The sequence below is a fragment of the Eulemur rufifrons genome, chromosome 4 (genome assembly GCF_041146395.1).
Source record: "Eulemur rufifrons isolate Redbay chromosome 4, OSU_ERuf_1, whole genome shotgun sequence".
In the NCBI taxonomy this organism is placed as follows: domain Eukaryota; kingdom Metazoa; phylum Chordata; class Mammalia; order Primates; family Lemuridae; genus Eulemur; species Eulemur rufifrons.
The window spans coordinates 22,442,089-22,459,624 of NC_090986.1; the positions used below are offsets into that span (position 1 = coordinate 22,442,089).

Sequence of the window (17,536 nt, forward strand, 5' to 3'; positions counted from 1 at the left end):
TAAATTAACATATATTCTAAATATCTGTTTGCATTAATTAATTAGGACTTAAAATAAGGTTGGTTATACTCTTGAATTCTTGTAAATAACCACAAATATGTAATCACCCTCTAATCCCTCATAAAGAGATAAATTATATGTATTTATTTAGGAAAATTAAAAATTACATAAACATTTGAAAAGAGTCTTTATTTCTAAAATTACCTGGTTAGAGCATTGTGGTTCAAGGACAGTTTTGTTAGATTTGGGCTTGTGGATGTTCCTTATGTCACTCTAGTTCAAGGGCAATGATGAGCACCCAGGCCATGGAAAACACTTTATCAAGGTTGGAGATCCTCTAAGGATGCAGAAAACACAGGCCTTGTTTCTTAACTACAATCAACTGGATCTGTGTGTTGAATTAATTATTATCTGATATAAACAACAGGGAGGGATAAAATGCCACAGGAGGGCTATTTTTAATTCTTTTTTTTTTAATCTTTCTTATTTTTTAAACACCAAAGATTGATACCAAGATTACTTTTAATTTTATGCAGTGAAGAGAGATTTCTCAGAAGAGATGCCATTTTCTCCAAGCTTTTAGAGAAATAATTTCAACAGGTGAAGATAGAAATGGGGAGAAGATTCTAGGCACACAGTGAAGCACAAAGAAAAGTACAGGGATTTGGAAGCACATGGCTAGTTTGGGGTACAGTGAATTATGACACTGGAATCTATAAAGGTAGAGAAAGAAGGAGTAGAAGACCATGAACCCAGCAAAGTGGGATACAGTCATAGTGCTCACCATACTAGTAACAGCCATCTGGCAAATTTCTGTTCTTCACAAGAGCAAGTAAGCTGGTACAAAAATCACCCTTCTATGGGGTAGGAATGATGGAGATGGGATAGGGAGCATTCAGCTCCAATACAATACATGTTACATTAAATAAATTAATTATAAATATAAATTCACTACAAATTAATATAAATAAGTTACTACTTAATAAAATACTAAAAAGGGGAAAAAAACCTACTTTTAAGAAATGTACATTACCCTTCCCCAAAATACAAAATGTGAAGGTTTTTTTTTTTTTTTTTCTGCTTGCAAATATATCAAAATGCATTCTTCCTGGCAGCACTGGCAGTATACTTAAATTTTCTGTGCTTTTTTTTTTTTTTTTTTTAATCCCAGTGGGCTAAGATCTCTTCCACCTCAGGGTCTTTGCACACACATTGCTGCTTCTGCCTTCTCTGAAATCCTCTGCATCCTTCTCACAGGTCAGCTCTCAACCTGTGGATCCTGGTGTGGCCAATCCCAACTACCTCATCTAGTTAGATCTCTGTCCCCACTACTCTCACCCCTATAATTCTCTACCTCGGCCCTCTTCATACTTTGTAAGACTTTGAATTTTGTATTTTCTTATTTATTTGTTCTTTTCCTTATGTAATGACTTCCTACCCCATGTTTGTGAACATCATGAGGCAGGAAGTTCAACTGTTCTGTTCAGTGCTGTATATATAATACCTGCAACAGGGCCTAACAGATTGTAAAGACTCAATAATTGTCAAGTTAATGATTTTCAAATATAAGATAGATAAAACTGTTATATTTAAAAGTTATATCTTTAAATTAACAAATAACATTTTAAAAATTTCCTGGGGGAAATTCCTATGTGTGTAAGAGTGTGTAAAACAAGTAAAAATGCTTGAAAATGTTTCCTGAAATAATAGTTAATTGAATAATTATATAGTTATATATAGTAATATAGCATTATACTACTATATATCAACATATAATTTAATAATATAAAGTTTAATATTTGATTTGCTTAAAATTAGTAATACTAGTAAATTAACTCTGATACTCGAGATACAGCTATATTTTTCTTCATTCTTGTATACATAAGAAGTATAAGAAGAATAAAACATGATTCTGATGAAATTTCCTTCTAATCTATATTCTCTTCCATTTTCCCACCAAAAATAATGTAGCAAAAGTGACCTCAAATACATTTTTCTTATCAATCATTGATGCATGCCTCTCTTTTCCAATTCAGGGTTACCAAGAGAGGTGTCAGGATTGAAAATAGAGAAATAGACCATTAAGAAGCTCAGATGTCTTTCTATACTGGGGAAAGAAGTATATCCTCATCTTAAAATTCATTAAGTGTTCTCAGGGGGGAATTTTAGGGGAAAAAAAATTCATTAAGTGTAAAGCAAATCCTGCTTCATCACACAATAGGACACAACATATTTATTGTTAATATTTATAAAATAAACTACTGGTTATGTATTTAAAGCACATTTTAATCATTGCTGATATTAAAATAAACTTATTTTGAAGAGAATGTGTTTCCTTTAAGAAAATAGCAAATTTAGAGCTCTATGAGGTAAAGACTGTATTCTAAGAGATAGTCTTTTTGGTGCCATAAAGGGGGAAGCAAACAATTCAAGGCATGATAATGTGACGCCCCAGCCATGTATCAGCAGTAATTAAAGCCGTCAAGCTAGTCTCATAACACAGAGGTGGGCTGCATAAGTCTCCAGGCTAAAGCAGAAAAGTAAAATTCATTTTTCTTAATAGCATCTACCCTACTCTGAAAATATCATTGCCCCCAAGTTCTCCATCCAGAAGTTTCTCCTATCACATTTATATAATTTTATTTCCTTTAGAACTTCCACTCTGATTTTCCTCAGATGTTTGCCTGTTAAGCTTGATACTCAATATTCTCCAGTTTCTTATTGTGAAAATGAGCAGTTGTGCTTTTGAAACATTTAGGATTAGCCTTAAAAAAAAAAAAAAAAAACAAGCAATAAAACTTTTGGTTATAAATTTGTTACTGTGTGGACAAACCCACATTCACCTAAAAACACATGTATAGCATCTATTTCTATTCCCTGGCTTTGGAACAACTGGGCATTTGAAACAAATACAGCTGGGCACTGAGAATATAATGTGCTGGGCAAACATATACTCTCATTAACGTAAATATATTCTTCACTGTTTCCTGCCAAGCCCACTTGCTTATGAAAAGCAAGCAATCCCCATCTCTCCCACAGAACACCTCACATACTCTCAAAACAACCACCCTTAGCAACTGGATGTGGAGACAAGCACAGAGACAAAAGCGGCGGCTCCATCTCCCATATGGGTTGCCTTCTCAGACCCTGACATTTTAAAGCCAGCAAAAGAAGGTCATTCTAGGCACTAGTTATTTTTCATGAAAAAAGAAAAAAAGCAAGCAAACAAACAAAAATCCTATAGTAAGGCAACTATTCTAGCTATCTTTATGTAGTAATGGCTTGTTTTGCTTCATGTAATTCGCTAGTTTTCCATTAAAACTGACACATACTGGGGATTTATACTTCCCCAACCTTCCCTCCCCCCACTTCGCACTCCTTGTTTAGACTCACTGTGCCCCTCTCCGAATCCCAAGGTTTGACTGAGGGGCTTCAGAGCGCTCAGTGCTGCCCACTAACCAGCTTTTGGGTAAATCTCACTAGAACTAACCCTTAATTCACAAGCAGCCCCCACTCAATTCTCGTACACCGGCCCCTGCTGAGGGCACGGTGGGGATCACGGCACTGGGCACTTGCCGAGGTCCAAGGAGGTTTCCAGGAGAGCTGGGAGGCCAAGTGAGGCCAGGCACCCAGAAATTCCTGACATCCAGAATCAGACTGGGAGCAGCGCGCCCCTGGGGTGCAGCGGGAAGATCCTCCCCCAGCGTCCTAGAGTCAGGTGCCATCCTCTTGGGAAGCCAGACTCTAGGGATAGAAACATTTTCTAGGGCCCAGCCGGCACAGGACTCAGAGCGAGAGCCAGCCAGCGGGGAGCGGGCCAACTTGCCAGCTCTTGGCGGGGTTGAGTTTTCAGGGGCTACAGGTTGCCTGAGAGCAGATTCCCAGATCCCCGCGGACGGCGATGGGAGCGCGCTGAAGGGAGACCTGGGGGGTTGGGAAGGGGTGGACACGAGGGACAGAGGGACAGAAGGAGAGAGGGGAGCACGAAGAAGCTCCATCCAGGCGGGGACAGGGGAGATATCTGAGGAGCACCTCCCAGCAGTGACCCACACAGACCTTGGCGCCGCAATCTGCGCTTCTTGAGGCCGAAGATGCGCACTTTGGAGAAGATATCCACCAGGTTGCCGTTGCAGAGCCCGCGGTTCTTGCTGGGGCTGCTCCGCCTCCTGCTGGCAGACGGCCGGTCCCAGTGTTGCTCCCGCGCCTGCCGCTTCTGGCGGATCAAGCCGCTGGCGATGGCCGCGGCCATGGTGGCCCAGGGAATGGGTCCGGGGAAGGAAGGGGACAGAAGGAAGGGGAGCCGGGGGGACCAGGAGAGGAAAGGGGCGGTGCAGACCGCGGCGCACCTTCAGGGAAGTAGAGGGGGGAGTCCGGCGGGTTGGGGAGTGGGTAAGGGCGCTCAGTCCCGACTAGGTCCCATCGCCCTCTCTGCGGAGCGCGGGGCCAGGCGCGCAGATGCGCCCGGGGCGCAGAGGGACCAGCCGCGGGAGCCGCAGGTCGTGGCCGCTGCCGCTTGGCTGCGTCGCGTCGAGAGCGGGGACCGCTGCTGTGGGCGCTGCCGGTCACTGCGCGTCGCCGGAGCCCTCTCAGGGGTCGCCACCTCCACTCGCGCTGCCTTCTTGCCCTGCCCGCCTCCCGGGCGGGCGGGAGATAGAGCCGGCCGCCTGCTGCCTGGGCACGGGCTGGAGGGCAGGTCCGGGCAGTGTCTCAGCGGGGCCGTCTGTCCAGGGCGCGGGGCAGGACTCAGAGCCCGGCTCCGGCTGCCCCTGGGCCGGTGCCGCCGGCGGCGCCGCCCGCTCTAAGCTTCTGCCCGTGATTGTCAAGTGCTTTGGAAATCAGCATCTGGAGAGAGCAATCTTCTCCCCTGAGATCCTTAATCAAAGCGCTCCGTTCCCACCCCACTACACTCCCACCACCTAGGTGGTCTCTCCCTATGTATCTCTTCAGAAAGAAAAAAAGTACATATAATAATGATTAAAATAATAATAATAATAAAATGGATTGCAGGGGCGGGGTGCCAAGAGGCTGAGCCAAAGCAGGTGGAATTGGAGGGATATCCGTGCGCTTTTTCTTAGATGAAACTCGCTGGTTCCCGAGGCTTCCGTGGCTTAGCTGAGGCTTCTCGGTCTCAACGTGGCTCCTGGTCCACAGAAACTCCCGGCAGCGGTTGAAGGGCGAGGTGGTTTCCGCCCTCCCCGCTAATCCCTTCAGCACCGAAGCCCCCCCACCCTGGGGAGGAGGAGGGAGAGGGGGGAGGCCGGGAGGGAGGGGAGTGTGTCCCGAGGAGGAGGGAGGTGCCTCCACTCCTCACCTAGTCCACCCAAACTTGCTGGACCCTCTCTTCTGCTGCCAGGAAGGGTAGGCTTGTCATTTTGGAAGGAAAACATGGAGCAAAAAGGAGGGAAGGGGAGAAAGAGAGATGTGGTAATGTGGTATGGAGAGACCCTGTTCCCAAATCTGCTCCCAGCACTTGGAGGAGGAGATGACAGCCGTTGTAGCTGCTACAAACAGCAGCTGGATAGGACAAAACGCTCAGGAGAATATTGGGCAGAAATATTAAGGAAGGAGGGGAAGGCGTCACAGTATTCCAGTGACTGCAAAAAGCAGCCAGACTGAGGACACTCCAATTTGAACCGTCGTCTTTGGGTGTCCCTGGGTAGAGAAGCTCTGTCAGGGAGCAAAGCCGTATGAACTGTGTCTAAAATTCAAGCACAACAGCTGCTGCCTCTTCGCCTGGATTTCCTGTCTATGTTCCGACAGTGTTCTGTCTTGGATAACTTAAAAGATGAAGGTCCAAGGGAAAGGGAGGGAGGAGAGGGCACCCCCAACCCCCAAAGAAAGGAGGTTGGGAGAGAAACACTTCATGCTTGGATGAATACAGATCTGTGGTTTCTAGGATACACTCAGAGTGACAGAACCAAGTGCAGCGCTTGCTCGAGGCTTCATACTCTCCCCCCTCTTCCCTTTATGTTGTTTTGCCTATCATCACAGGAAGGCAGAGAAAAAGAAAGGCACAAAGGAGACTTCTCCCAATTGAGTACGAAGGATGGGGGAAGAAGAATCATTTGGTAATCAGGAGACTTACAAAAATCTTCTTCTCTTGTGACTGCTTTAGAGCTATAAAGAGGGCAGGCACACTACACAGGCAGCCCTGGGAGCAGTTCTGAACCAAAACATACTTCTCTTTGTCTCAGAAATAGGCAGTAAAGTACTACAAAGACTCGCCACTAGGCAACTGGGAGAAGTGCAGCTGAGAGCCCATTACAGGGAGGCTGGACACTTCCGCTCTACACAACTTCTCCACAACTGCTCCATGTGAGCAGCTGCTGCTTAGCTGCTATTCTTTATGTTTACTCCATATTTACCAACAAGGCTGCTTTTGGGAGGAGAATCCAATCTAACTGGAGTGTGTAGATTTGGATATAATGCAGATATTATTGGCTTTAGGATGGTGTATATAGTATTTACTATTAAAGAACATTTTTAAGTTTATTTTCTTCACTTTGCTGTTTCATCTACAAAACAGCACAGTTATTAAAAGGAATATGGCAGAGTTATTTTGCCAGAAATTTCCAATCCCAAATGGCCCCTTGAGTTAGTAAAAGTGAGAAAAGGGGGCATGAAAATTATTTTGTTGTCCCTATTTTCTGTTTCATATATGTCTCTGTTCTTCCACTTTTGGTAAGTGTGTGTTTATTAAATATGTTGTGTTGCCATGCCTCTGCTCAAAAAGGGAAGACCATCTATAGAAAGATGAATGTACCTAATACAGTGGCTATTAAAGTGTGTCTTTTTTTTTTTTTTTAACAAGTCACTGAAATAAGTCCCACTGAACTTTGAGTCACTACTGCTCTTGGATTCTATTATTGAGGAGAGGCCATTTGGACGTTTCAGACTTTCTAGATTTGAATTTATGAAAGGCTAGATGGTTAAAGAACACAGGTTTATCTAAAGCTTCTAGTAATGAGGTTTTGCATAAGCAAAATGTTAAGTATAGCAACCACTTAAATCTAGTACAACTTCCTCAACTAACATACCTAGATTGTTTTTAAAGATTTTTTTAAAAACCTTTTGATGTATGTGAAACCATATGAATTTGAAAACAGTGAGATTAAGCTTTTTGTTATTATGGCTGTGTTAATTATTCCCTTTCCAGGCGTTTTCTTATACTGCAGTCTTTCCCCTAAATCCTTGGATTGGTGAATCAGGGAGGTTCCTTTGGGTTCCTCAGACCCTTCCTGCATTATTCAGCAGCCTCCAGTCGGGGCTGGGATTCAGCACCACGGACAGGGATCGTGCCCCAGCCTTGCCTCTCTGAGCAGAGCAAGTTCCGCGGTGAAAAGCGCTGGCTAAGAGGGTCTCTGATATTCTCCATCCTTAAGAGCAGTTTCTTTCCCCCCGACCCCCACCAAGGTGGAAAGGAAATTAATCCTCACAGCTTCTACTGACATTAATAACACACCTTAGAGCACAAAGCTTTTCAGCTTTTCGGTAACCGAGAAATATGCCTTTATTGAGCATTCCGACCCCTGACTTAGCACCTGGAACAGCGAACTCCTGAGTCTCGGGGGTGTCTGTTCAGACTGTGAATTTCAGACTCCTTGAGCGGTCATTTCTATGTGGCTTCCGATTTTCAAGGAGCTTGGTAAGGGGCAGCCTTGGATAACCAAGGTCTTTTAGCTTAATCCTTGCGTTTCCCTCTTACCTCCCCAAAACACTGTTTGGTTGTTTACAGATGGAGGTAAATGAAAGAAAACGCAAGAGAGCCATCTGCTGTCTTAAGCTGTGATAAAAGAGTATGCAAAGCTGGAGTGAAACCCGATTCACAGCCGGGGAACACAAATCCAAACATTACTGTAATTAAGAAAATAATTTCTCACTCATCAGAATCTCCTAGATTTTGTTAATTTCACCTTGGACTCTATAAAGACAAAAACAAAATGAAGTACTGCCCAGGTAGTGTAGCTCCTAGCCAAGCTGTGAGGAGTCTGAACTTTGATTTCAGATGCTCTTGGTTCATTTTTTGACTCTGCAACTTCCTGGATATATACTGAACTCTACTAGGTTGTTTTACTCTCTCTCAGCCTTAATTTCTTCAACTCCAAAATGAGATGATAACAGAAATCCCTTTTCAACTGTTGTGAGATCAAATTTAGTAAGTGAATGTAAAATATTAGTACAATGTCTGTCCTAAGTGCTCAGCAAATGACAGCTATTACTGTATTATCTTCCAGATCACTCATTTCTACCTTGTACATTCTTTTTCAATTTCCATATATTTTATTAAATATCAAAATATATGCATTCCCATGTATATTTCCTCACCCGCTTGACGAATACATGACAAGATTTTAGATAATCCAAAACATAAGAAATGATTTTAAGTTTTGGTGAAAGAAGTCCAAGTTTAAACCATTGTCATTATTGGCTAGATTTGCAAAATTAGCCCTGTAGGCTTATGTTCCCACCCATGAATGCTGATGATAAAAACATTTCTCTGCTTCTCAGAGATTATTATGAACACCTATGAGAAAAAAATTTTAAAACCAGAAATTACCTTACAAACATTAGTTTGAAAGGTAATTAGTCCACTTTTTTGCTGTGCTTGAAAATCTCCTAAGGATGCCATGTTCCCTTTGTCCCTCTTACTTTGCATATGTTTTTCCCTCTGCCTGGAACATTTTCATTGCTCCTTCTTCATACTCTCCTTGGTAGTATAAACGAGTGGCTAAAGCACAATTGGAGTAAGGCAAAGTGTCATTAAGCAATTCAGTTATCCTCCCTAAGCCTCAATTTCCTCTTCCATAAAATTGTCATATTAATACAATAAGTTTATTATGAGAATTAAATGAAAACACATATGTAAAACATATATAGTAGTGTCAGGTACATAATGGGAATTCAATAAAGAGTAGCCACTTGTTCTCACTTAATTCTTCATCACTCAGGTTTTCATTTATTCAGTAATCAAGTCTTTATTGAGTGTCTTCTATGTACCATGCCAACATTGTAGACATTAAATCTTAAAATAAATAGCCAGTCTGGGCAACATAGAAAGACCCTATCTCTAAAATAGCTGGCATGGTGGCATGCACCTGTACTCCCAGACACTCGGGAGGCTGAGGCAGGAACATCGCTTGAGCTCAGGAATTTGAGGCTGTGGTGAGCTATGATCTCACCACTGCACTCCAGCCTGGGAGAAAGAGCAAGACCCCATCTCTAAAAAGTAAAAATAAAATAATGAGGGTTTTTGGCTATTTTCTCATGGAGCTGATAGCATGGTATAGGTCTTAGCATAGCTATCGTCTCTGGAAACCTTAACACCCAATCCATCACCACCCCACTCCAATTAATGTTGAATCTAGCACCCCTTCTAAATACTTCTGTAATGCCTGTATTAATTCTTAACACAGCCATTAATTACTCTTCTTCCTCTTTACACCTGTTCTTCCAATCTTCCCCATTTCTGGAATGGCAATTCCATTTTTCTTGACCTCAGGCAACAAACTTTGGTATCTTACTAATGCCATTTCTTTCTTTAACACCCCACATATATTGCTTTAAGGTCTATTTACTCTATCTTCAAAATATAAGTGTTTGTACCCCCATAATATTCTTAAATAAAAAATAAATTATTTAAAAAATATATGTATATTCAAAATATGATCACTCTCACCATCTCCACTATTACCTACCACCATTATCTTTTGAACTACTCCATAGTAACCTAAAAATCCTACACCTCAATAGAACCAGAGGGCTCAGAGTAGCCTACTATGTCCTATATGTTTTGTGCCCCACCTCTGTCTTTGTTTATCTTCTCACATCATCTCCATTTCTTTCCCTTCACTCACCACTTGCTGTTCCTCAAACTACCTGACATGCTCCTATAGCAAGACTTTATACTTGCTGTTCCATCTTACTCTCACTTCTTTCAATTATTTGCTCACTTGTTTGCTCACAAATCTATTTAAAATGACAACCCATAGACACAGTCAATCCTTGCTTCCCTGGTTTAGGGTTCTGTGTAGTACTTATAATTTTTTTAAATTTCTGTATGTTTTCCTTATTTATTTGGGCTATCTTCTCTTTTTAAAATATAAGCCTATAAGGGTACAGACTTTGTCACATATGTTTACTGCCACATATCCAGTGCTTAAAATGATGCCAGGCAAATAGATTCTCAATAAATATGTGTTTATTGAAAGGATTAAGAAGTTGGCTGTACGGATAGACAGTTAATGCCAAATAAGAGGAACAGAAAATCTTGCTTAAACCAGTCTGTCAAGGATGAATTACCCCATGATACTTGGGGTATCTTTAAGCACCATGACATCTAAAATTCTATCTGGATTACACACAATCTCAATTCCATAAATAGGATATACAGAGAGTACTTTAGCCTTTGCTTGAGGGCTCAGGCCCAACCTAATATGACATGTAGTTCGAGTTCTGAATTCCCACAGTGATACTTTTGGGGCTTACCTTAGCATGTGAGATTGATTCCACTTGAATCAGAAAGAACTTTACTACTGATCTTTGTGATTCATCCTCTCAACCCCCTGTCCCCAACACACACATATACACTGTTTTCTCTCTTGCTTTCAGGTTGCCAATTGACAAATCAACAATAAGTCCCTTTTTAAATTTGCTACATTGACTCCATCATAGAATTTGAAACCAGATGAACATATTTGTTAGAATATCTATAAATATAAGAATGAATGAATTCTAAGTGAGGAGTGTATAAGTAAGAAACAGCCTTATTGATATTGATTTCATCTTTTTCTACTGCCTTCTGAGTTTTTAATATGTTCTAGGTAATTTTGTTGCACAGATTGTTTAAGTTCCAAATAGATAAGTTTTGGTATGATTTACTTTAAAAAGTGCATGATTTTTGTTTTTATTTCTCCTTCAAATAAAAAAATCTGAAGAACACAATTTGTACATGGATGTCCATATCAAATTTTATCGCTTATTATTTTTCACAAAGTAGCAAACTGCCTATTTTTCTTTCATTTCTGACATTGTCAAAGCCACTATTTCACCGTTGCTAAATTAGTCAAATCTAAGAAACCGCTCATTTAAAAATTCACCATTATTTTAGGTACTGCAAAGAAAAACCCACTTTTTTAAGCTATGTCATTCTATCGATTATAATACGAATACCAATTTTAGAGGTGTTTATACACAAAAAGTATTTGCATCTTAGAATCAAGGAAATGTGATATATATTTGATCATTTTCCCCAAGTTAGTGAGTCACTGCATTTCGTCACATGGTTTCCTTTGTGAATCAATCACTTTTGAAATTCTTAAACATTTACTAAATTAAAGACAAAATATTAGGTCCAACATTATTTTTCCACAATTAAATTATTATAAACCAATTTGGGTTAAAAAGAATATATTGGCATTTGCTTTCATCCCCTTTCTGGATAAATGAGTTCTGTATGAAAATGTAGAAGATACTTCTGAAAAGGTGATCAATATTCATGTCCCTTCTCATTTTTTACTCACTTGGAAGAATATAAAAATTAATGTCAATATGCACTTGAGACAAATTTTAAACTAGTTAATTAAGATTGAATTCCTATTCACTGACTATAGTTCAAGTTCAAAATCACATTTTATTTTTTCTGTGATAGTATTATTGATCTTATTTAGATTCAAAGGGTAGTTTAAATGAATATTAAAGTATTTTAAATTAGAATTTCAAGAACTAAGTGATTACATTAGTATTATAATAGCCTTGTTGGTTAATTTTGCTGCATATATTTATTTCTAGTAGGTAACAGATTCCTAGCTAATAAAAAAACCTGGAAGAAATTTTATTGTTACCTAATATTTTGATTCAATAAAGAAAAAGTGGAAACTATTGGTACCAAAAACGTGTGAATATTCTTTCCTATAGGTTCAATACCAGATTGATACTAGCAGATGGTTTAGCTTTACAAATTTAGTAAATCTTTTTAATCTCGCTAATAAGTTGGAAAAAATATTCTCAGTGGCTTCCAGCCTTCTATATTAAAGGGAATCCAAAATGTGCACTGCAGTCATTTCAGAGCTGTGAATACTGACTTATATTTCCTTATCTAAATAAGCAGGGGGAGATTATAATACCAAGAGTTTTAATGATAGATCAGTGGATTTTTTTTTAATATTATTGAATACTTCAACAAAAAAAATACTCAACTGTCATGAAAGTTTGGGGAAAAAAAGCATTTATTTGTAATTTAAATGCACATATGATATAATTTTATTTATATTTAACACTGTAACCAATTTCTATTCAATGATTTCTAGAATGGCCACTTTTTTTAAGGAAGTAAGTGCTCTGGATTGAGATTATGTTCTTTGCATTTAGTATACATGGGTTAAACATATATCATGCACACATGAGTGCATACATACACATATGCATGCATGCAAAACAAACAATTAAATTCCTCATGCTGTTGAAGATAAGTATGAAACCTTAGTGATTTCAAAAAGAAGTGGTTTGCAAACCCCCAGTTAAACACACTTAGAAATATTTTTTCATTACTACTTTAAGAGTTTAATACTATCTCTCTAAATGTACTTTTGGAATTTTTCTGCACAATGGTTAAATGGAAATTAATAATAAATTAGAGCTTATATTTCAGTCATAGCTGTTTAAATGTGAACTAAGACTATGCATCTCTTAATTTATAAAACATCTAAATAATATTAGTAATGATAGTTGAAGAATTTTTAATTTTAGTGAAGTGAGTGTCATGATCTCCATTTCATAGAAGAGAGAATTAAGTCCCAGAGTTAAATAATTGCCAAAGTTACACTGCTAGGAAGTGAAAGAACCAGCTCTTAAGCTCAAGCTCTTTCTATCATACTACCTGCCACCCAGGAGTCTCCTATTTGAAATGTAACTATTAATATCTGTCATAGCATTAAGCGTAAAATAAGGACTCTTATTTGAGAGCCAAGGATTCCCAGCAGCTTCATGGATGGGTTTAGGATTATCTGGGATTTCCTTGAAATTTATACCAAAAAAGGGGTGTATGTGCATGTTGGTAACACCAGGATTCACAGTTTTCATTCAACTGGTAAAGAGATCTGTGACAATAGCAAGAATGAGAACTCACAACTTTAAATAGAGCAAAGACGGAATGAGCACACAACATCCAATACTAGGTTTTCTAACTATAAAAGAAATATATACTCATTGAGAAAAAAAAATTGAAATATGAAAATAAATAATAAATAAAAATTACATTTAATCTCAATGTTTAAACTTTTTGGAATGTTTTCCCAGTTTTTTTAAAAAATCATCTTACATAAAAATTTGCTGTCATACTTTTGGCACAGTTTAACGACTGAGAAGAGGTAAGGTGAGTGCATCAAAGATTATACACTTTAATGATATGAAGTGGAATCCATCAGGGACTACCCTATTCTACACTCCTCCAAAAACTTTCTACAACTAAGCGATCACCTCCTCCTAAGTCATATTCAGCATGCTCTAACTTCTGGAATCAATCCTTACCTTAGCCTGCAGGTTTCAGGAAGTCTACATCTAAATACCAGAAGCCTTAGGGTTCTGGCAAAGTTGTTGTTAATCTGCCTCTGATCTTGTAATGTACTTCTAAAAGATGCATGTGAAAGTCATTTCCGAAGTGCATGCATGTGGGATTATAATTATAAATTAATGCCTTATTCTTGAGCCTAGTTCCTACTTTGTATATAAGCACTGAAAAACTTGATCCTTAAATTATTCCCCTGAGTCTGTCTCAGTAACCTATAGTATAAGTTTCCTATATTTTCTGTCACAAATTACCACAAACTTGGTTGCTTAAAAAACCACAAATTTATTCTCTTACAGGTCTGCAGACAGGCAGTCCCAAATCAACTTCACGTGGTTTAAGTCAAGATATCTGCCAAGCCTTTAGGAGGCTTTGAGGGAAGAATACATTTCCTTGCCTTTTTATCTTCAAGAACCCACCTGCATTCCACGGCTCATGGACCATTCCTTGCATCACTCCAACCTCCTGCTTCCGTTGTCACCTCTCCTACCAATGAATGCTTCTCCTGCCTCCCTCTTGTAAGGACCCCAGTGCTTTCACTGGGCCCACCCATATAATCCGGGATAATCTCCCTATCTCAGGATCCTTCATTTAATCACATCTGCAAAGTCACTTTTACCATGTAAATTAACATATTCACTGGCTGCACTTGACAGTCACCACCCCAACCCCACTATAATGAATACTAGAATAAATACTCTAGAATACTAGAATAAATACTCTAGAATGCCAGTTTTTAAATTAGAGTCCTGCTTCTTACCAATATCATTTTTTTTTAACACCAGCTGTTTATTTGATTGAATCTCTGAATATTGCCTGCTCGTGTCGCCCCGGTTGCTTTACTCCCTGCCCAGAATGACGTGTTATCATTTGCTGGACCTCTCTGGTACCACCTGCTTACCTGAATTTCTTATGACTTTAATTATTACATCTTTCAGGAAAAAAAAATGTACAGCAATTCTCAGCTATTGTGGAAACAGCCATTATGCTCCCCTGCGGATTGTGAGAATGCATTTCCTGAGCCCCACATAAACCCATGAAGAATTTAATTTGTTGAGTTTATAACACGCCTTTCATGAGATTCAAGGCCATAGAATCCAACTAAATAAAACTAAGGCTAGCCATGTGATGCTCTACAAAATGAGATTTGGAGCCTAAGGCTATCACCAAATGAAGGAAATAGATTGTGAAAGGAAAGTCTTTTTTTCCCATTCCATTTTCGTTTTTATGTAGCTGTAGGGATAGTAGATAATTGCTCTTTCCTTTTAGAAATTTAGACTAGCTCCTTAGGTAAGAATTTGCCTGAACCGTCTGGTTTGACAGACTACAAACGAAAGGTATCACTTACATGAAAGATTTTTAAAGGAATCAGAAATATTTCCCAGAGTTTTATTTGGAAAGAGGAAGAGGAACCTCAGGAAAAAAAATAATAATTTCAGGAAAAACATCATAAAGATTTTTTTTTTTTTTAAGATGGAGTCTTGCTCTTGTCACCCTGGGGTAGAGTGCAGTGGCATCATCATAGCTCACTGCAACCTCAAACTCCTGGGCTCAAGTGATCCTCCCGCCTCGGCCTCGAAAGTAGCTGGAACTATGGGCACACACCACAGCGCCTGGCTAACTTTTCTATTTTTAGTAGACACAGGGTCTTGCTCTTGTTCAGGCTGGTCTCCAACTCCCGAGCTTGAGCAGTCCTCCTGCCTGGCCTCCCAGAGTGCTAGGATTACAGGTGTGGGCCACCAAGCCCCACCCACCATAAATATTTTTAAATAAACAAACTTTAGGGCCCCAGAAGAATCCCGGTTCCCTAAATTTTTCTTTGATCACTCCTTTGTCCCCTTTGTGTTGTTATGCTCTTTACTTTCCTCTGAGTCCCTACAGAGATTTGAAACTGGCTTCCACAGATGAGACCACCCAATGGTTAAAAGAAGTCTTTGGCTGTGAGTCAAATACAGTAGTTATTCCACTTTAAAGATTTTCTTTTATATATATTTTCTATATATATAAGATATTTGAAAGCATCAAGACATATCAGCAAATGGATCTCTCCCTGACAGGCAGGGATAAACTGTCCAAACAGAATGTTTTCCCCAAGACACCTAATCGATGCAGTCAGCTGTGCTAAGGAGAAGACAGCACTGGCCATGCTCACAGGCCTGTGTTCACTTCTCCATGAAATGGACTTAGTGATCTCTCCAGAGATTTGGTTCTAGCAGGACAAGTCTCAGATTAGTTTATGTCAGGGATTTTCAACTACAAACGGGAGACATCAATTTAATGTATTTTTATACTACAAACTTAACTCTTGGTGCCCTGCTACAAGAGTCAGAGCAGATGCTGAAATGCAGATGTCCTAATTCTCAGCACTTTGTTGTGGCTTCCATTTCCACGACTGTGAAGTGACCCTTTTTGGCCCCTTTGAAAGGTCATTCTGCTACTCTCCCTTGGTAAATGTATGTGTACCCACTCCCAGCTCCTCTGCCTCTCTGGGGATCATCTCTTTGGCTCCCAAACACTCCTGGCCTCCCCATCACAAAGCACCCTGGGTCCTCAGTCAGGGTTTGTCAAAGGGAGGAAGAGGGCAAGGAGGCAATAGCCTCAGGGGCTGAGCTTCTCCTGGTCTTTAATTCTACACACAGTGGTAAACTACTTGCCCTTGGCCCTATTTCCCTTTCTTGTCCCAGGTAACACTATAACTTTTCAAAGGACCCACAACATAATACTGCTCTAAAAGAAGCTACTCTTACACTCCTTGTAGCACTAAAAGAGGCTCTAGGGGAAGAGGCTTGTGGAGGTCTTGAGACCACCATGAGTGGGATACGCTATGTCTGGAATGTGGAAGGAAGTGGAGACCCCACTGCCCAGTGGATTTTTCTAGCATCGTAATAGAAGGGAATGGCATATGCAAAAGAGGGGAAAAAAAAGTCAGCCTAATGCAAGCTCTCTGCTTTATTGATAACAATGAGTTTGAAAATAAAATCATATTTCAGTACATATTTATTAGCATAATAATCAATGAGGTTTTTTTGTTTAAATTACTGAAAATTAATACAATTAAAAATTAAAAATTAAAATTAAAACATTATAAAATTGCTGTGTGTGTGTATATACATATATACACACACACAAATACGTACACATACATAGTTTTGCTGATCTCAATAAATAGGCAAAGTCACTGTGCATTTTATTTCTCATTTTTAATCACTTATGGCCATGAACTAAAGTCTTAATTTGTCATATGATATTATTTTTTCCCATCTCTAAAAGTTAGAATTCTTAGTAACCTTAGAAATGATCTAATCTAATAAGCCCATTTTATTGATCGGTAAACTCAGGCCCATAGAGTTTAAATAACCTGCTAAACTCACAGCTAATAAGAAGCAGCCCCAGGCCTGAATTCCATTCTCTGATTGTGTCTTTGCAAGAACCTCTCTGTCATACCTCTGTACTTCTTAGAACACCTTGGCTATACTGGAGAAGAGTGACCATTATCCTCTCTCCAGAGCATTTCTGGAACGCAGCTATCCTCTCTCTCTTCTTTTTAGGCACGGTCCATTATTTTTTGTGCAGATATACATACCATCCTTAAATAGCCTGAGTTGGCTATGAATTACTGCATCTGATATTTGCAAAATAGGCCTCCTTGATGAATATGTTCATCAAAATATAATTTTCACAAAGGCTTATATCTTAGTTATGTGATCAACCCTCATTTATTCATCATTTATTAACTCACTGAACAAATCCACTGAGCACTAACTCTCTACCACTATGGCTGACCTAGTGTTCAGACATCTACCCTCAAGCAGCTCAGTGCACAGTGGGGAAGATGCTTCGTGGATGCACGTGCCTAAGTGTTTTAGTCGCTTTGTGGGAAGCACGTGCAAGAACAGCGGCAAGAGTCAGCTCTACCTGTGTGGGCCAGGAGGGTCTCCTAGAAACAGAACACTTGGAGCTAAGATTTAAAAGATG

General features: G+C 39.7%; 1 protein-coding gene across 5 annotated transcripts in view; it reads right to left on the reverse strand.

Annotated features, from left to right (window-relative positions):
* FGF14 (fibroblast growth factor 14) overlaps positions 1–17,536 on the reverse strand; it is a 644,239-nt gene that overhangs the window by 186,438 nt on the left and 440,265 nt on the right. Inside the window, exon 1 of one of the 5 annotated variants that reach the window (XM_069467074.1) lies at positions 4,057–4,249. The exons of the other annotated variants lie outside the window; for them this stretch is intronic. Coding sequence (XP_069323175.1) covers positions 4,057–4,249 — 193 coding nt within the window. Of the gene's footprint in view, positions 1–4,056; positions 4,250–17,536 lie in introns of those variants that run through there. 5 annotated transcript variants of the gene reach the window in all.